Here is a 20,030-nt window from a genome sequence, read left to right as displayed (position 1 = left end):
TGTAAAATACCGGAAAATTTCGTCGTGGTAGAGAATGGAACTCGTCTTGTAAGGACAAAACCAATGAAACCAAATTGGAGCAAATCAGAGATCGTTTAGGTAGTGAACCAAACGAACCAAGATTGAACCAAATTGAACCAAGTTGGTTTGGTTCGGGCTGGAAGAGGTTTTGATAAAATAAAATGGATGGAAAGATTTGTCTTGCGAAGACGAATCCAATAAAACTGGTTTGAGTCAAATCGGAGGTCGTTTGATTGGTAAACCAAGTGAACCAAGATTGAACCCGGTTTGCTACAGTAACCGGTTCAATCGTTATAATAAGCCTAGGTTTTTACGTTGGTTTAGCTTGGTTATTGCGCCGACTAACCCACCGTTACTGTGTATTCCTTTTTAAAAGAGGAAATCTGCGATTCTTTATCCCTTCCCCTTTCTTCTCTTCTCTTCGTCGTCGCCGCCTCTTCATCTTCGCCCGAAGCCGCGCGTTTCCCTTCCTCGCGCTCCGCCGCGTCACTAGCCAGAGCCACCGCAGTGGGACGCCGACACCGCCTCCCCCGTGTCTCCCTCTCCTCTGTCCGCCACCGCCCTCGTCGCCCACAGCACGGAGAAGAAGCCCTGCCACCACTCCGCCTCGCGTGCCGCTGCCAAGCCAAACCCCTAACAGCCGCCACCTCCCTTGCTCGAACCGAGCACCGGATCACCGCCGCCCCTTCTCCATCGCCTGCCGCCGCAGCCCCTCTGTCGCCCGTGAAGCCGACGCCGCCTCCCTCGCTCAGCCGACGCTGCCACTCTGCTCTCTTTGCTCTCCAGCGCTGCTCCCTACTTCTATAGGGCAGCTCGCAGTAGCTTTTTCTGGTTGAGCGCATGAGGGAGCCACCGATTGATTGCAAGCAAAAAAATTGAGGAAGAAGAGGCTGAGGAGTTGATTTAGATTTTGGTTGTGATTGGGTTTTGGGTTGAATCTTGTGGGATGGTGTTAAATTCCCTTTAATCGTTGTCGTTGTGGTCGGATAAATCCTTCGAGTTTTGGCTGCAAGGAGTTGAACCGAAGACCTAGCTAGGGCTTAACCAAGTTGATCTTAAGGTAAGAATCTGTTGATTCTAATTTATTATTAATGAGGGTTGTTAGTAATAGATTATGAATTGGTTAGGGTTAGTATGGAATGAAACTTGCTTGAGTATAGTTGGCATGAGTTCAGTTGAAGTTGGAATTGTTTTAGAACTTGAATCGGATGATTAAGATGTAAATTAGTTCTAATTGGAATAGGATTAATTGAGATTATGTTAAGTTTTTAGTTTAGCTATTGGTTAAAGGTTACTCATAGTTAAATGAGATTAATTAGATAATTAATCTAATAGATGATTAATCAATTTACTAATTAATGGTTTAAATCGGTAACATGATTAGAAATGATTAATGGTGGTCGATTAGGATTGTTAATGTGTTAATTAGATTGAAGTAAGTGGAGTTAATTGGAATTAATTGGGATAGATTAACCTTAGAATCAACTAGGGTTTACTTCGTTGAAAATTTAAATATTTAGAAGATGTTTATTGTTAATTGCAGGACCTTGATCTAGCGATCCTGTGAGACACGGAAGCTTTTATTAGGGTCTATTGTGACGATTCGTCAATCAGGTGGGTACTCCTGTGCTTGGTCAACACAGGTTCTCCTTTCGTAGTGCATGATTACTTTATTACCATTCTTATCATAGTCGTTGCTTGATTCATAGCTTGATACTTATCTCTGATCTTAATATGATCTCTTGTATGTTGCTTTTATCTATCTTGTCGATACCTTGTTGACTCCTGTTGATGCTTGTCGCTACCATGTTGATACCTAGTGATACCATGTTGACTCCTTTGACACCTGTTGCACATGCTGATTACTTGTAGTTATTACATGTTGGAACGATCCTCATGCATTCATATAGTTGTAATTGTTGTTGTTGGTGGATCTTACCTGCACCGTGTTGTGGTGCCACATAGGTAAGAGGTTGCACCACAATGGGGTGCGACCAGGACTGGCTACATAGCCCTCCTGCCACACTGCCCCTCCCCACTTCTCTATAGTGGTCAGTTGTTGGAGCTGGCAGCAGGTCATGTCTTGCCCCCAGTTCACTGAGCTCTGGGAGAGTGACTAGGACGACGAGTGCGGACAGTGATGGATATTTTGGTTGCGTTGATTGATGCACATTACATGCATTTGTTGGTAGGACTATTACATAGTTTACTTTATTCATATGCATGTTGATTGTTGCATTTACTTGCTATGATTGTTGCACTTGTATGACATTGCATACATGCTTACATGTACCTGATATATATACCATGTTGCACAGTTGATCTTTTCGTATCGTCTCAGTTGATATACCCTGTTTGATCAGTTGATACTTTGATACTCTGTTGATACCTGTTGCCATGTATATCTTATTTCGCCTATACATGATTATCCTGATTATTATGTCTTTGTTATCTTTTTGGATATCTCTACATGCACTATTTTTCTGTACCCACTGAGCATCTAATGCTCACTACCCAGACCCTGGGGTTATTTTGTTTTCTCCCCAGGTAGCAGATAGGTACTTGGAGCTTGGAGTTTCGGTCAGCTGCTGCTATCTCACCTCGGAAGGTTTTCTTGTTGGGTTGTGTTTGGTCTGTCGTTGTCTCCGATTATATTTTATATTTCGTGGATATGTAGTTATGATTTGGATTTGGTTATGACTGTAGGGTGTTGGATTTATACCTGATATCGGATGTTGATTCGGATTTCGATGTTTTCGCTTAGTATGTGTTGTTTTGTCGCATATTTGTTTAGCCGTACATGTGATTATGGGTGTGTGGCCGTGTAGGCCTTATAATTGCATATGTTGTGTGTGTTGTGATGTTATTGGACGAGTTGTCATTACTCCAGCCGCCTGTGGCTGCGTATGCATGTATGTATTAGGGGAATTGTCACAGTTACTGGGGAGTTGCTGTCGAAATTTTTCGGACGACCTTCTCGGGGCGTGACAATTTAGTGGTATCAGAGCAGGTTAGATTTGTCGGATTTTCCGTTGCATTTGAGTCGATTTTTGGTGTCTGTCAGATTTATTACGTATTCGTAGTCTCTGTGACTTACCATTTCCTCTGTAGGGTTATTAGGTCAAGCATGTAGGTTTAGGAGTTGCTTTCTCACTGAATTTGTCGTCGTATCGGTTTAGTTTTGTGTACTCGATCCCAGATGTGAGATGGACAGACAGCGGCACGAACTCTCCAAGCAACTGTAAGTAAAATTCCTAGTATCTTGATTACTGTTTCTAGGAATTCATAGAATTATATATATATATATTACCAGACGATAGTATGACCCCTGGAAATTGAGGACGGGGTCGATCGTTGAAATGACTTGTTGAGGCCGCAGAGCCAGAGATTTCTGAGCATGTTGTTAACGGTCCGGAAATACCTTTACCTGATCCGGTACCAATTCTAGTTGGCAAGACTGTAGAGTTGAGTTGTATACCGATATTGGCAAAGACAGTCAAAGATCGGTTGACATTGTTCCATGGGGGACCTGACCCATGGTTCACTCACTATTGGTTGGAGAGTCTGACTGAGACATTTGGAGATATCTCTTGCACGAAGGTAGAGAAAGTTGAGTTAGCAGTATACCACCTTCGTGATCAGGCAGTCACGGGTTGGGAGACTCTAAAGGAATGTCATCGGTGTGGATCGTGTGGCTATCTAGTGACCGATTGTCCATTCGATCACTCTACGTGTTACTTCTGCAAACTTCCCGGTCATATGGCCCGAGAGTGAACTATGAAAGCTTAGCTGGAGTTTACGGACGTTGCAGCTTCTGGAGGATGTCCTACATAGCAGCAATCGCAGATGACGCAGAGGATACCATCGAGATTCAGAGCACCTAAGCAGCAAAGATCGCTACCATTTCAGGATGGATGCACCGGATAGTACCAGCATCCCTCAGTCAAAGATCTAGTATGCGACGATCCCGATGCAGCACCAGCTACCAGCAACACCGATTTTTTACAGTGTACCCTCTCATCATGTTCAACAGATGATATCTGTACCCCAAATTCAGTTCCAGTCAGAACGGAGGCAGAGCATGAGCAACATCCCCTCATAGTGTTGGAGACATTATATCAAGAACAGTTGTAGGCGAAGTCCAACAAATGCGTTATGCGAATTCTCGGAGACGTGGTATTTAGTAGGAGGATTTCAGTAGACCCTTAGCAGATAGAGATTGTTGCTGATTGGGAACAACCAAGTTTGTTCTGGAGGTTCGTCGTTCTGGGTGTAGCCGTGTATTATCCGATGTTGGTGGAGGATTTCTCTTGAATCACTACATCACTGACTTGTCTGACCAAGAAGGAGGCGAGATTGGTTTGATCTGAAGCGTGTGAGACAAGCTTCCAGGAGCTGAAGCAATGATTAGTCAGTGCTCCGATTCTGGCTTGTCAGTTGACGACCGTTATTGATTTTGTCCAACAGTATTCAGAGTTAGGATTAGTGGAGCATGGTTGGACTCATCGGGGTGTTCTTGTCTCGAGGGTTGCTCAGTCAACTTTAGTGGAGAAGATTAAGTCGACACCTTCTAGCGACCAACATCTTTGATCTATCTGCGGTAGGATGGACTTTGAATAGTAGTTAGGGTTTATTGTGACGCAGATAGAATAATTCATTTCGAGAACGAATTTGTGTTTCAGAGCGGTATTCGATTAAGGAGTTGTTGTAGGAGGCATACCATTTTAGGGTTGTGATACATCTAGTTGGTACTTGTATATATATCGAGACCTTAAGCGTCCATATTAGTAGAACGACATGAGGTGATATCGCAGACTTTGTTGCGCGATATTTAGCGTGCCAGTAGATAAAGGTTGAACGGCAGAAACCAGTCGGGTTTCTTCCGGAGATATCGATATCGGATTGAAATAGGAGTAAAATTACTACAGTGTTTCTACACTACAGTATGAAGATAGTAAATTTGGGGATCAAATTTTTATTAGTGGGGGAGAATGTAAAATACCGAAAATTTCGTCGTGGTAGAGAATGGAACTCGTCTTGTAAGGACAAAACCAATGAAACCAAATTGGAGCAAATCAGAGATCGTTTAGGTAGTGAACCAAATGAACCAAGATTGAACCAAATTGAACCAAGTTGGTTTGGTTCGGGCTGGAAGAGGTTTTGATAAAATAAAATGGATGGAAAGATTTGTCTTGCGAAGACGAATCCAATAAAACTGGTTTGAGTCAAATTGGAGGTCGTTTGATTGGTAAATCAAGTGAACCAAGATTGAACCCGGTTTGCTACAGTAACCGGTTCAATCGTTATAATAAGCCTAGGTTTTTACGTTGGTTTAGCTTGGTTATTGCGCCGACTAACCCACCGTTACTGTGTATTCCTTTTTAAAAGAGGAAATCTGCGATTCTTTATCCCGATTCCTCTTCTCCTTCCTCTTCGTCGTCGCCGCCTCTTCATCTTCGCCCGAAGCCGCGCGTTTCCCTTCCTCGCGCACGACCTTCCTCACTAGCCAGAGCCACCGCAATGGGACGCCGACACCGCCTCCCCCGTGTCTCCCTCTCCTCTGTCCGCCACCGCCCTCGTCGCCCACAGCACGGAGAAGAAGCCCTGCCACCACTCCGCCTCGCGTGCCGCTGCCAAGCCAAACCCCTAACAGCCGCCACCTCCCTTGCTCGAACCAGCACCGGATCACCGCCGCCCCTTCTACATCGCCTGCCGCCGCAGCCCCTCTGTCGCCCGTGAAGCCGACGCCGCCTCCCTCGCTCAGCCGACGCTGCCACTCTGCTCTCTTTGCTCTCCAGCGCTGCTCCCTACTTCTACAGGGCAGCTCGCAGTAGCTTTTTCTGGTTGAGCGCATGAGGGAGCCACTGATTGATTGCAAGCAAGAAAACTGAGGAAGAAGAGGCAATCGTTGTCGTTGTGGTCGGATAAATCCTTCGAGTTTTGGCTGCAAGGAGTTGAACCGAAGACCTATCTAGGGCTTAACCAAGTTGATCTTAAGGTAAGAATCTGTTGATTCTAATTTATTATTAATGAGGGTTGTTAGTAATAGATTATGAATTGGTTAGGGTTAGTATGGAATGAAACTTGCTTGAGTATAGTTGGCATGAGTTCAGTTGAAGTTGGAATTGTTTTAGAACTTGAATCGGATGATTAAGATGTAAATTAGTTCTAATTGGAATAGGATTAATTGAGATTAGGTTAAGTTTTTAGTTTAGCTATTGGTTAAAGGTTACTCATAGTTAAATGAGATTAATTAGATAATTAATCTAATAGATGATTAATCAGTTTACTAATTAATGGTTTAAATCGGTAACATGATTAGAAATGATTAATGGTGGTCGATTAGGATTGTTAATGTGTTAATTAGATTGAAGTAAGTGGAGTTAATTGGAAGTTAATTGAGTTTGATTAACATTAGAATCGACTAAACCTTGTTGGAAAATAAATAAAATATTTAGAAGATGTTTATTTTAATTACAGGATCTTGATCTGTTGATAATACCATACGCGGAGGATTTCATTAGAGCTTTATTGCGACGATTTCATCAAAAGGTGGGTACTCCTGTGTTTGGTCAACACAGGTTCTCCTTTCGTAGTGCATGATTACTTTATTATCATTCTTATCATAGTCGTTGCTTGATTCATAGCTTGATACTTATCTCTGATCTTAATATGATCTCTTGTATGTTGCTTTTATCTATCTTGTCGATACCTTGTTGACTCCTGTTGATGCTTGTCGCTACCATGTTGATAACTAGTGATACCATGTTGACTCCTTTGACACCTGTTGCACATGCTGATTACTTGTAGTTATTACATGTTGGAACGATCCTTATGCATTCATATAGTTGTAATTGTTGTTGTTGGTGGATCTTACCTGCACCGTGTTGTGGTGCCACATAGGTAAGAGGTTGCACCACAGTGGGGTGCGACCAGGACTGGCTACATAGCCCTCCTGCCACACTGCCCCTCCCCACTTCTCTATAGTGGTCAGTTGTTGGAGCTGGCAGCAGGTCATGTCTTGCCCCCAGTTCACTGAGCTCTGGGAGAGTGACTGGGACGACGAGTGCGGACAGTGACGGATATTTTGGTTGCGTTGATTGATGCACATTATATGGTAGGACTATTACATAGTTTACTTTATTCATATGCATGTTGATTGTTGCATTTACTTGCTATGATTGTTGCACTTGTATGACATTGCATACATGCTTACATGTACCTGATATATATACCATGTTGCATAGTTGATATACCATGTTTGATCAGTTGATACTTTGATACTCTGTTGATACCTGTTGCCATGTATATCTTATTTCGCCTATACATGATTATCCTGATTATTATGTCTTTGTTATCTTTTTGGATATCTCTACATGCACTATTTTTCTGTACCCACTGAGCATCTAATGCTCACTACCCAGACCCTGGGGTTATTTTGTTTTCTCCCCAGGTAGCAGATAGGTACTTGGAGCTTGGAGTTTCGGTCAGCTGCTGCTATCTCACCTCAGAAGGTTTTCTTGTTGGGTTGTGTTTGGTCTGTCGTTGTCTCCGATTATATTTTATATTTCGTGGATATGTAGTTATGATTTGGATTTGGTTATGACTGTAGGGTGTTGGATTTATACCTGATATCGGATGTTGATTCGGATTTCGATGTTTTCGCTTAGTATGTGTTGTTTTGTCGCATGTTTGTTTAGCCGTACATGTGATTATGGGTGTGTGGCCGTGTAGGCCTTATAATTGCATATGTTGTGTGTGTTGTGATGTTATTGGACGAGTTGTCATTACTCCAGCCGCCTGTGGCTGCGTATGCATGTATGTATTAGGGGAATTGTCACAGTTACTGGAGAGTTGCTGTCGAAATTTTTCGGACGGCCTTCTCGGGGCGTGACAGTCTTGTCTCAACCAACCTCGTCTCAACCCTCTTAGTCGTCTCATCTCAGTTGGTCTCATCTTTGTCATCTCAGGAGTCTCGTCTCGGCCAGCCTTGTCTCGACCCTCTTAGTTGTCTCGTCTAGGCGACCTCGTCTTGACCATCTTATGATTCTTGTCTCGGCCAACCTCATCTCCCCTCCCCAGTCATCTCGTCTCGGTCGTCCTCGTCTCGACCAGTCTCGTCTCGGCATTCTTAGTCGTCTCGTCTCAATCAGTCTTGTCTCGATCATCTCAGACATTTCATCCCGACCACTCCACCTTACTTCGCCTCATGCTGGGTTCCGCCCTCACATCTTGGGTGAACCGCTATTTTACATAGCCTGCTAAAGGAGGACGTGAATATTCTCACAGACATGCAATAATTTGAGGACGTACAAGCGGTTACAAAGTTGTCAAACCCGGTCCCCTCAGATACTCCTCTTTCTGCACGTAAGGCTAGAGGGAATACGAGGTTGTCAGCTGGTTCCCTTGGATACCCCTCTTGCAGCACACAAGGCCAAAATGAAGCAGTTGTCAGATTTGGTTTCGTTTGTAGGTTGCTATCACATCCGGCAAGGGGAGGGGAGAAGCAAGCTATAAAAGATTTAACTCACCGCCATATTCAAGGTTCGATTCCGAAAACTCTATTAGCGCTGTCTTCTTTCCTGTCTACATTTCATCACCTTCTTCGGAATCATAATTTGAGTGTCAGAGTGATTTGTAGGGATTTCTCGGAACCAATCTAGTCTAACCTCTTCTCTAAAGTATGTTTCAGGTTTAGATCATCTCCCGCACCCTTGCTCATCCAAGAGGTTGCCTACGTTGAATTATTCATGAATTAATGGTTTGACCATCCACGGTATTTAACCAGAACACATATATATAATCTTGTACTCAAATACGTTATCAAGCATCAATAATAATGAAAAAGCAAGGTAACACATTTTTACTCCATATCTAATAACTCAAACTCATAATAAATATATCCGATAATTCATATTTATTGGATTTGATCATAATGTCAATGTCGTATGTTGCCGTCCTAAATATGTAAATCCATTAAACAAAGAAATAATATCTAACAGTTCATCCTCAGATTTAAAGACAATGAATCTAGATTTTTAACTTGTGTTTTGTGTTTGATTCGTATAGAATCGTCGACATTAAAAAACTAAAGGAAAAAAACACTTACGATCGCGCTGACTGTGGTAGAAAAAGAATATATATTTTTTTAAAAAAGATGTTGACTTTTGCCTATGTATACCATCGATTCCATTCGCTTTGCAAGAAGAGATTTGACTGAAGACGATCTTGAAGTCTAGACATGGCGACCGACGAGACCGTCCGCCTCCCCCTCGCCGGCCGAGTTGCCTTCGCGTCCAATGTATCCGTCGCCGCCGACGTCAAGTGCCTCTTCGACCGCGCCGAGTCTGCCTTCGCGTCGCCGGCCCACATTCTCGTGTCCTGCGCCGGCGTGTCCAATGCCAAGTACCCGCCGCTGGCCGGCACGTCCGTTGAGGACTGGGACGCTATCTTCTCCGTGAACGCGCGGGGCGCGTTCCTCTGTTGCCGGGAGGCGGCGGCGCGGCTGGTGCGCGGTGGCGGGGGGCGGATCGTGACGGTGTCATCGTCGTTAGTGGCTGCGCTGCTTCCTGGGTACGGGGCGTACGCGGCGTCGAAGGCGGCCGTGGAGGCAATGACGAAGGTGCTGGCGAAGGAGCTTCGGGGGACGGGGGTGACGGCCAACTGCGTGGCGCCGGGGCCCACCGCCACCGAACTCTTCTTCGCCGGGAAGAGCGAGGAGGACGTCCGGAGGTTGGCAGAGGTGAGTCCCCTGAGGAGGCTGGGTCAGCCGGAGGACGTCGCCGCCCTGGTTGGATTCTCGTGCACGGATGTCGGGGAATGGGTCAACGGACAGGTCGTCCGAGTCAACGGTGGATTTATCTAATAGTCAATCGTTCACTTATTTGCTTGGGATTCTGCATCATCATCTCAACGGCTTCATATAGTCGATCATTTATGTGGAGGTAAATCGAGAAATTATAATTGACCACGATGGAGGAGGATATTATTCGGCTTCGTCGAGATTCGAATCCTTACCCTCTTCTGCAAGTCTACTTCATCGTAACCAACTCAGCTATGTCCCGTGAGTAAACTCTGCCTTTGCTCTGGAGGCCATCAAAGATAATCCTCAAAAATTATGAATCAAATCAATAACTCTAGGATTGGAATTCAGTCAGTTACATCTTCTATAAAAGGTGGAATCTATCACCTCAATGACCTATATGATCAGTCTCACGACTATTTATAAAAAAATAAATTAAAAAATTATAATTGATCACGATAAAAAAAATAAAGCAATGATAGACTATATGAAAACAAAAAAGCTGCTTGTCACAATAGACTCTTATCGTAAATTTGTGACGGGAATCTGCACTGTTTGATTTTAAAGTTAAGATTAAATCAAAGTCGTAAATTGAATAGGTGATTGCGATGACCTGGATTTAATCTTTTATTTTAAAATCGAACGGGGCAGATTTCCCGTCACAAATTTGTGACAGAAATTTGTTGCGACAAGGATCCCAACTGATATGAAAACAGTTGGGATTCTTGTCACAATAAATTCCTGTCACAAATTTGTGACAGGAATCTGGACCGTTAGATTTTAAAATAGAAGATTAAATCCAAGCCATCACAATCACCCATTCAATCTACGGTCTGGATTTAATCTTAATTTTAAAATTGAATAGTGCAGATTTCTGTCATAAATTTATGATAGGAATTTATTGTGACAAGAAACTTTATTTATATGAAAATACAACATAAAACAAACCCTTTGCTCTTTATAATAGTTGGACTAAACTGCATATACTTAAACGGGCCGCGTTGATCGTTCAAAATGGGCATCCAAAGCCCTAATTCCCTCTGACCGACCTCGTCATTTGTCCCGCCGCCTCGACGCAGCAGCTCCGGAAGCCGACAGCCGTGGGGATATTAGCAGGCTTGCGGTCATCCCGCATCCGGCGACGAAGATACGGGTGGCCATCCTTGTGCAACGCAGTGAAGTAGCGGCCCTCCTCCCTCCTCCTTGGCAGCTCCCAGCGCCGGGTATTTGCTGCTCGATAACTTCGCTTGTTCATTCCTTTCATTTTGACTTGATGAGGAAGCATACATGCCGCATGCTAGTAGAGTTAAAATGGAATTCTATGATGGAGATTCTGGATTCTGTGATGAAGTGATGGCGGATTTTCTATGTTATTATTGGTTTTCCGTGACAGCAATAGTCAGCTGCTGTTACCTATCTGTCTATCTTGACGATGTTTAATAATGATTTATAATTCAGTAAGAAGATTTTCCCCCCCTAGATTCTAGGTTCCATTTGCTATGACCATATGAATTCGTTGATAATTGACAATCTTACGTGGTTGATGTAAACTTGTATGTATTGGTGTATGTAATACTATGCATTTTCTTAAAGTTATATATTTTTTTTCTTTTAATATGGACTGCATATGGTTGCTAGTATATCACATTAAACGGTGTCTGAACTGCTGGCAACCTTGATATGCTGTGCAGCACCTCGAATTCCGGGATACTAATATTGTTGCTCATTAGGATATCAATATGGTGCTTTTTCTATACTTCTAACTATTGTTCACTAACTAGGGTAAAGAATCAATGCATGTAGAAATTGCTGAGATGAATGCTGCATGGATTTGTATAGTAAATTATTAATGGTTTGTTTCTGATCTCTTTAGTTGCTCTGGAGCTCAATTATGAAGCTGGGTTTCTTAAGGTTGAGAGTTCTTGAGCATTTGAATGGAATGTTTTCACAGTCAAGGTTTCCCCTGGGTAAGATACCATCAAAGGCCTTTCTGTTTTGGCTTATCTTTGTTTCAGAAATCTCTGATGTTAGTTTCTTGTTTTGTTTCTGTTCTCCTCAACTGGCAAATTATTCTTTAGCTAGGGATGTATGGTTATATCACCTCAAACAGAACCTATGACAACTATTCTGTTCACGCTTTCTGTTTTCAAGCAGCAAGATTTTCTTGTTTACAGGTCTATGTCAAGGGCAGAGAGCATGTTTCTCAATGATATCCTTTGATGATGGCAAAGATAATAACAGCATTGAGGATGATTTTGTTGAAGGGAAGAAAGATTTGGAGCCACAAGGTGTAGACCCCATGAAGGGTTGGAACTTCAGAGGAGTGCATAAGGTAGTGCGGCTTTGGAGATTTGTTCAATTTAATCATAGGTGCAATTTGTCATCACTGTTCTTTTGTTGGACATCCACATTAATATGTCTTTCTTCATTTAGGCAATTATTTGTGGCAAAATTGGCCAGGCTCCGATACAGAAGATATTAAGAAACGGTAAGATAGTGACCATATTTACTGTTGGAACAGGTGGTATGTATGATCAAAGAATTAGTGGAAAGGAGCATTTGCCCAGACCAGCTCAGTGGCACCGAATTGCTGTTCATAATGAAAACCTTGGGGCCTTTTCCATTCAACAGTTAGCAAAGAAGTATTTCATCTTCTCTAATTATTGTTTTCTCATTGCAATTTCTTGAGTCTAGTATCTTAACGATTTGCACAAGAGTTGATATCATAATGTTAATAATTAGCATCCCTGTGGGGTTTCTGTGTTTTGGTGCTTCATTTCAGCTCTTCTGTCTTTGTTGAGGGAGATATTGAAACTAGAGTATACAATGACAGTATCACTGGCCAGGTGAAAAATATACCGGAAATCTGTGTGCGTCATGATGGTATGTAGTCATGCATTTTTGCAATTTTCTTGATCACATAAAAGAAGCATTTTATTTCATTTTGCTTTGTTATTAGAATGCAAACTATTTGAACAATGTTTTTGCTGATAATAGTATAGACTGCATGCAGGGTTAAAAATGTCAATATTCAGCGACATACGTTGATGTTTGACTGGATTACATATTATCCTGTAGGCATAGTGTTATTGTCATTTTGGCTAATGAGGATTTCATCAGTTATGAATTTAGAAATTGCTCCAGCATCAATACCAACAACTTATTAGAAATCAGATATGTGATGATATACTATTATCCATATAATTACATGCAGTTCTAACAAAATAAAACTAGTGGCAAATCATGTGTTTTATGTCCTCTATGTTGCTTTGAACATTCTAGTTTGAATGAAACTCTAGGAGTTGTATTTGGATACATTATCACTCTTTTTGGGTGAGTTACTGTGAAGTTATGACTTACGAGATTGATAGAAAGAGAGATATTTTATTAACAAGGCCTTGGGGGGTTATACTATGTAATTATAAGCTCTTCAGGTGCAATTTATAAGGCATTTTCTTTATTCAGTTTTTCAATGAGTGGAAATTTTTCTCTGGTAGGAACCCTCTTTAAGGGATAATTCAGTAGTCGCGATTATGTCCAATCTATGAAGGGTCCTGTGGGGAATTTGATCTTGATGGGCACTATGAAATAAGGAGTTAGTGATATGTTAGAATCACATTGTTTCGGCTGCATTCCAAATTGTGTAGTACAAATGTTCAAATTTAAGCTTCGTTTGTATTGTGGAAGTTCAGTTCATAGTTGTAGTTATCTTTCAGTTTGCCATTATGACATCATCCATGTAATAATGAGGCACAGGTTGCAGTTATTGTTGTTATCACAATATTTGTAACATGAGATTTCTTTGATTTGAGTAGATGCACTTGCTACTTTTTTTTTCTTTTTCTTTGTTGAGGAATTGGTTTTATGATTTGCATTTTTGTTCTTTTTATGGTCAGTTGTTGGATATTCATTAAACATTTTGTTAACTTCTTTTTTTCTATCCAGTGTGCAGATCCACAAGTGTTTTTATTTGTTTATGTTTCTTATTGACTATCCTACATCTGTGATGTTTGTAGGAAAGGTTCGCTTGATTAAGTCTGGTGATGCTACTGCTGGTATATCTCTGGAAGGATTGAGTACGTGTTTATCTCTGCTTTGGCTATATTTGAGATGTTTCTCACTCCCCTTTTCATATTTCATTTGCTTCTGATTTGTTTGACCGGTTATTAATTGGGAGGTTGACTTGATTTCTGATCAAGTTGGGAGGTAAACCTTGTGTATTATGGAGATAACGGACGTAGTAGAACATGTAACTCTTATGGTGTTCTTGGTTCAGAGGAATAACTATTCTATTCCCCACGCTATATTTGGTTGCAAAAATGACCATGGAATACTTATTCCTTTATCCCTTATCTATTCCATCCATCTTATAAGGTATTTGATTACTCCAACCGGATTTATTGGGCTGGATGGGCTGGTTTGTCCGATCAGATTGTGCTGGTTGGTTGGTATAGTGTAGTCGGTCCAGACAGTCAGACTGGTTGGTTCAGATGGTCGGGTCATGATGGTCAGTTTGGTCCAGTTGGGGAATAACTATTCTATTCCCCACGAATTTCTATTAAATAACTATTCATATTTGGTTGCAAACATGACCATGGAATACTTATTCCTTTATCCCTTATCTATTCCATCCGTCGTATACGGTATTTGATTACCCCAACTGGATTTATTGGGCTGGATGGGCTGGTTTGTCCGATCGGATTGTGCTGGTTGGTTGGTATAGTCTAGTCGGTCCAGACAGTCAGACTGGTTGGTTCAGATGGTCGGGTCATGATGGTCAGTTTGGTCCAGTTGACAGATTGTGGGTGGAGGGGTTGGTATGGCTGATCAAGCTAATCTAGCCGGATAGGCTGATCAACCTGGGTGAATCAGTTAGGTTAATTGAAGTAGATCATGAGTAAGATGAACTATTTATGTAGAGATTTTTTTTATCATGGAAACTATTTCTTTTGTATTTCTTAACACTCTTACCAATTAAACATGAGAATAACTTATTTATTTCATTCCTCTGATCAAACAAAGGAATACTTATTCCTTATATATTCTTGGTCTATTTTTTGCCTTAGGAAATGCTATGTCATTGGCTATATATTATATTCTAAGAATCAAATGTACCATTAAGTATCTTGATTTTAAGGAGTTAAGGGGTTAAATTAGAGCTTATAAACGTATAAATCACCCTAAGAACCCATGATTCGTTCTGTACAACTGAATTAGAGCTTCGCATAAGGGTTCTAGTCTTTTTCCAAAATGCTTTTACTTGAACCTATTATTGATTTTAGGTTGGTAGGAGGAACATACTTTAAACTTTCAACGTGTAAAAGGTAGGAATTGGTTTTATCTCCATCTGACGAATACTTTAAACTTTCAAACTAGAAATCCACCATTTTCCCTCTAGTTATCGACACCTATTGCCGATACAATTGACATTGTAATCTATGTTTCCTTAAATCAAGTATGACATATTTTAAGTCTCTCAAAGAAAAAAGTGGTCATTTTTAAAACGACTCTCAATGTTTACAATTGTTCTGAAATATCATCTAAGGTTTCGTTAGTGCTTTTCTTTTGATGTGAATGCACTATCTTCATTAACAAGTGAATAATTTAGATTCAATTTAAAAAGGGAAAATAAATATTTCTGGATGATGATGTTGGAGGATAAAATAGATAGTTTACTTTTAGATAGGACAGTTTGATTGTAAAATGAAACCTTAAAGAACATTTTGACATTAATAAAATTGAGAGCATTTTGAAAAAATTGTTAAATGTTGGAAGCTTTAAAAAAATTACCTCAACAATGATTAAAATTTAAAACAATTCTGTTAAAAACATGAAATTGGTTTAAGATTCACAAAGTTCATCTTTGATTGCAAGGGATGGATTGTCTTGAATACCCTGGCTTGAAACTTGTTGTCACTAACATTTTCATATGCTTATATTGTTGAGCTTGAAATGTCTGCTCAACAGATTCAGCTTAGAAATCCTGAGCGATCTGCAACTATTTTCTGGATACATCTTTAGTTGAATAAACTCAATTTGTGTTATATGTTAAAGGAATAAGATTATCCTCTCGTCTCTCTGGTTTCACTCAATTTTTTTTGTCAGATTCGCCCTCCTTTCTGTTCTACCATGATAATGTTCTGCATTATTAGCATGTCATGTGGTAACTTTTGTTTATGTCTTTCTTCTATTTTGTCGTATTACTACGTTAGTAATAAAATAAAGGAAGTCATGAGGTATTGCTGTCAGAACTCATCTTTCACTTGTTGAAAAAAATGAGCAAGCAATTCGTCAGCGGATAATTGTGTTGTAAGTGAGCAAAAGTTTGGCGGCTCCTGGACGAAGGCGAAAGAACAGTACCAGAATACTAGAGATGAAGCTTGTATTAACATTATTTGAGTCCTTTGGCATCAAGCAGCTGCTAGATTTTCCACAAACCAACTAGAGTTGCCGTTGTCCATGGGAAATCATTCATTAGAAGTGGACAAAATTTAATTAAAACTAGGGATAGATAAACAAGTAGTGAAATAATGGGAGTAGACAAATCAAGCATCCACTTGCTCTTCTTTACATTATCTGTTTAACTGATGCAACCAAAGCATGACTACAGCCGCTTTTGCACTTCTTTACGCACCTTAAATAATGCAGAGTTTAAATTATCATACTCACTAGCTCTTAGTCTGCACTTGCTAACTTCCATTGCCATTGCAGGTACTTCTATTTGATCGAAGCTTTTCTCTTCTGCTTCTTCAACTAGACACTACACCTCTGGGTTTTAGATGATTATTTTCTCCTCCAAATCAACTTCTATTTTGGGAGTACTCAAATGTTCTAATCTTGAGATAGGTGACTTTGATTAGTAAATTTGAAGGACAATTTATATACATTTAGATGTCTATTTTCAAGATGTTCATGTCAAATGTTTAAGCACATCCATATATAGTTTCTTAAGGTTGGAAAATGCTTGAGCATGGATAATGGTAGGATCCACTTGTTGAAAAAGACAAAGCAAGTGGAATTTGAAAATTCTAATTATTCATTGTGTTTTATTTCTTGGAATTAAACATGTCAAGAAGTTCAAATAATTTAATATAGCTATGAGCTGGAACATTAATAACAATATTTTTAAAACATCTTTATTGTTTATGTAAGATAATCATATAAACGTTTTTTAGGCCATATCTTTCATCATTATTTTGGATATTTTCATAAACACTTAAAAGAAATTCTTTTAGCTTGATCACTTGAATACTTGGAGTCATAGAAGGAGAGCAACACCATCAAACTAATTAATCGACTGGGCCAGAGATTGAAGCCTCATCAGAAGAGATAACTGATAGAAACGTAGGGCCTATTGCTGCTGCATTTGATTGCAGTCCTCATCAGAAGAGATAAGATAGACTAGAAAATTACTAAAACCACTCGCCGGATATTGCGATTTCAGTGGGAGCTGATGCAATTCCGACGGCGCCTCTCTTTAAATCGAGCCATGCTTGGCCTGTTCCTTCCGCCGGGAATTTGCAGGGAGCAGAAAGGAACCATCTTTATTAGTTTCTTCTGATCATCAAAATTGGATTTTTTTTGATGATCTGACGAAGGAGGAGCCGGACGGAAGAGAAAACAGGTTTTTGTTCATCGATTTTTGGAAAAACCGTTCCTGTTTCTGGTTCTTGCATGCTTACTTTGTCCCTATTGCGTCGCAGGAACAGGAGATCATGCTGAGGGAGAGATCTATACCAAGAGCAAAAAATCTCTCCTCGCCTTTGTTCTTTTCCCCCCATCGAAGCCTCTTTAGGAGCTTCTCAGACCATGAGGCGGTCGCCATGAACCCTACCTCCATTCTCGAACCCAAGCGCTCGCCTTTCTCGAATTGGCAGCCCGAGACGCCCCCATTGGAATTGCAGCCGGAGCCAATCGGCCTCGCCATTCTCATTGCTCTCATCGATGACAAAGAGAATGGAAACCTGGTCTCGTTTGGGTCACAGTTGAAGGTTCGAATCCCATCCACGGAGTCGCCAGGCTCGCCCATTGAGTTCGGTGTCAAGAACAAGGAGTCCCAGTTGGCGTTGGTCTCCCCTGGCCGACCCCTCTCGCCGGCCGTGTTCGACGCCGTGAGCGCGTCGGCGACGGAATCGGAGACGTTGGAGAACTACACCTGCGTGATCTCGCGCGGTTCGAATCCGAAGACCACCCATATTTTTGATGACTGCGTCTTCGAGAGCTGCGGCGACCATGAATTCACTGCGTGGAATTGATAAGAAATTATAGGAAATGCTTTAAAGTTAGTATTCTGTGAAAATCGAATTGAATTGAATCAAAACAAGTTTTTCTTCATGGTATATTACTATCAAACCCTTAACAACCAAAGTTCCATTTCCAACATATTCGATCAGAAATGGACAAACGATTCATTAAAGTGGTGGCTTCATTTTCTTATTATGGACGTTCATTGTCTTGTAGCTGTGGTTCAAAAGCTGGAGATGCACTGCAAGATGAGGACAAAACAGGGCAACAAGAGATGGCACTGGACCAGCCCCAGATTCCCTCCTCGCTCCTCAGCCCTCGCTCAGCCACGAATGGGGAACTAAATAAAAGCACTCTGATTCACTCACTGGCGGCACGGAAGGAGCACTTGCGCTTCGCTGCTCCCCGCACCAGGTCAAAAGATCACCGCCCCTATCCATCCATCATGCCTTTTCTAGGGCGCTGGGCCAGTAAAACACTGTAAACAGAAGCGAGCAAGAAAAGTAAAAGAGTGCAGAAGTCACCGGCCTTAAAGCCGGAGCACTTGCTTCTGCCGCTGGACATTATTAGCAGGTTCTCTGGCAGTCATGGAGGAGTTGTCGATGGATGTGGAAATGGTAAAAGTTGGTGGGAGAGCAGTCGCTGCTTCAGCCTTTGGACGAGAGCAGGTTCCTCCTTTAGCAGACATTACTGTTCTCTGTCCTCGTTTTTTAAGTGAATGAAGCAAACAAAACGAAGAAGAAGAAACTGAAGTTGTTACTTCCATGGAACTAACTTTAAAGCACTGAGAATGCACTGTGGTTTCCCTCTAATCCACATCCTCTTCTCTAATTTGCAGTGTTTCATGACCAGATCTCAAGAATTGCATATAATAAAGAGACATTAATCACATAACAAACAAAAGCAGCAGTACGCTAAGCGGAAGAGAGATAGATGGAGTCAAAGGTGCTCACTGTTTGGCTGCCTTTCTCAGAGCCACTGTTTATTTGACGGTGAGTGAATCTCCAGGTGGGGACCTTCGTGCTGCGCAGCAAGAGAACCAATAGGAATCGGCAACGTGCCCATCTCGTATGGGGCCCGGCAGTCGTAGACCTTTCGGCGAAATCTGATTGGTGGATTAAGACACAGGGCGTGTTGAACTGGATGCTGTGTAGCGGAGCGGCAGCAGGGAAAGCCAATTCTCCGGTTTCGGCGCGCTCGTGACCTAGTGACGCGACTTAAGTTACGATGTAGGTAAAGATTCTAGCTCCTCGGTTCCGCCGGTCCTCCCTTTGGTGGGATCGCGCCACGACATCCGGTCCGTCGCCGAAGTCGTGACTTAGACCTGGACGCGAAGCAGAGTCTCTCCGCGTCGGAAGAGAGAGGAGAGAGAAGAAGGCAAAGCAGAAAATTAAAGGTAGGAGAAGAACAAAAGGCGAGACTTTGAAATCTGGGTACGGTCTCCTGCTCTCATTCCCACTTTGCCGCCTCTCTCTCTCTCTCTCTCTCTCTCTCCTCTCTCTCACCTTCCGTTCTTGTACTGCGCGTAGTGAAGCTGGCCTCAAATGGCGACGAGGAGGCGGAGGAGAAGATGGTAGTGACGAAGCACAAGGTAGTGTGAGAACTTCTTCTACTTCTATCTGTTTCTTTCGAGGGTTTCAGTGATGAATGCTTGTTCTTGACTGAGATCCAACTCGATCCGCCACGAACAATGCAGTTAACAACGTTAATCCCGTGCTCCACGTTCTTTGCTAATCGTTGGTAGAAATGCTTGTTAGAGCTCTGATATGTGTCCTTCCGTTGCACATTTTGTGTGGGAGGCATTTTTCCATTCTGTTGCCCTTCTCGATTTGCTAAAAATCCCACATTCGGGTCGGTTTTTGATCTGTGCTTTTATTGGTTGTCGTTAGCACATTAAATTCGTTTATGATGTATGAGTCAATAACATAGGGTTTCTTGGAATGTTTGGTCGCAGTTTGGAGAG

The 20,030-nt window shown here is 41.7% G+C and overlaps 3 protein-coding genes across 4 annotated transcripts; all 3 read left to right on the top strand.

Annotated features, from left to right (window-relative positions):
- The first annotated feature begins 9,262 nt into the window (after nucleotides 1-9,262).
- On the top strand, nucleotides 9,263-9,886 carry LOC141834454 (NADPH-dependent aldehyde reductase-like protein, chloroplastic). The gene has a single exon (XM_074721788.1). The coding sequence runs from the start codon at nucleotides 9,263-9,265 to the stop codon at nucleotides 9,884-9,886; it is 624 nt and encodes a 207-aa protein (XP_074577889.1).
- A 1,036-nt stretch (nucleotides 9,887-10,922) lies between these two features.
- LOC141835124 (single-stranded DNA-binding protein, mitochondrial-like) lies at nucleotides 10,923-16,686 on the top strand. Its single transcript, XM_074722552.1, has 7 exons — nucleotides 10,923-11,046; nucleotides 11,697-11,790; nucleotides 11,998-12,155; nucleotides 12,257-12,465; nucleotides 12,606-12,706; nucleotides 13,840-13,899; nucleotides 16,535-16,686. The coding sequence occupies exons 2-7, from the start codon at nucleotides 11,715-11,717 to the stop codon at nucleotides 16,546-16,548; spliced, it is 618 nt and encodes a 205-aa protein (XP_074578653.1). The 5' UTR covers nucleotides 10,923-11,046; nucleotides 11,697-11,714; the 3' UTR covers nucleotides 16,549-16,686.
- A 549-nt stretch (nucleotides 16,687-17,235) lies between these two features.
- LOC141835343 (FCS-Like Zinc finger 8-like) lies at nucleotides 17,236-18,846 on the top strand. Of its 2 annotated transcripts, XM_074722790.1 has the most exons (3): nucleotides 17,236-17,447; nucleotides 17,527-18,104; nucleotides 18,284-18,846. In XM_074722790.1, the coding sequence occupies exon 2, from the start codon at nucleotides 17,539-17,541 to the stop codon at nucleotides 18,076-18,078; it is 540 nt and encodes a 179-aa protein (XP_074578891.1). In that variant the 5' UTR covers nucleotides 17,236-17,447; nucleotides 17,527-17,538; the 3' UTR covers nucleotides 18,079-18,104; nucleotides 18,284-18,846. The 2 variants fall into 2 exon arrangements, with proteins under 2 accessions (XP_074578891.1, XP_074578892.1); XM_074722791.1 differs by lacking the exon at nucleotides 18,284-18,846 and having other exon boundaries at nucleotides 17,527-18,157.
- Nucleotides 18,847-20,030: the final 1,184 nt, after the last annotated feature.

This window comes from Curcuma longa, chromosome 9, assembly GCF_044706935.1.
Source record: "Curcuma longa cultivar G26 ecotype Majalengka, Jawa Barat chromosome 9, ITB_CL_G26_1.1, whole genome shotgun sequence".
In the NCBI taxonomy this organism is placed as follows: Eukaryota; Viridiplantae; Streptophyta; class Magnoliopsida; order Zingiberales; family Zingiberaceae; genus Curcuma; species Curcuma longa.
Note: the sequence above shows the minus strand (reverse complement) of the source record. Positions and strands in the feature narration are given on the sequence as shown.

Bases quoted from the DNA above. Each gene is read 5' to 3' on its own strand.
- LOC141834454 (XM_074721788.1), top strand. From the start codon at position 9,263: ATGGCGACCGACGAGACCGTCCGCCTCCCCCTCGCCGGCCGAGTTGCC.
- LOC141835124 (XM_074722552.1), top strand. From the start codon at position 11,715: ATGAAGCTGGGTTTCTTAAGGTTGAGAGTTCTTGAGCATTTGAATGGA. The intron at 12,466-12,605 runs GTATTTCATCTT...GCTTCATTTCAG, and splicing joins ATTCAACAGTTAGCAAAGAA to CTCTTCTGTCTTTGTTGAGG. The intron at 12,707-13,839 runs GTATGTAGTCAT...TGATGTTTGTAG, and splicing joins AATCTGTGTGCGTCATGATG to GAAAGGTTCGCTTGATTAAG.
- LOC141835343 (XM_074722790.1), top strand. From the start codon at position 17,539: ATGCTGAGGGAGAGATCTATACCAAGAGCAAAAAATCTCTCCTCGCCT.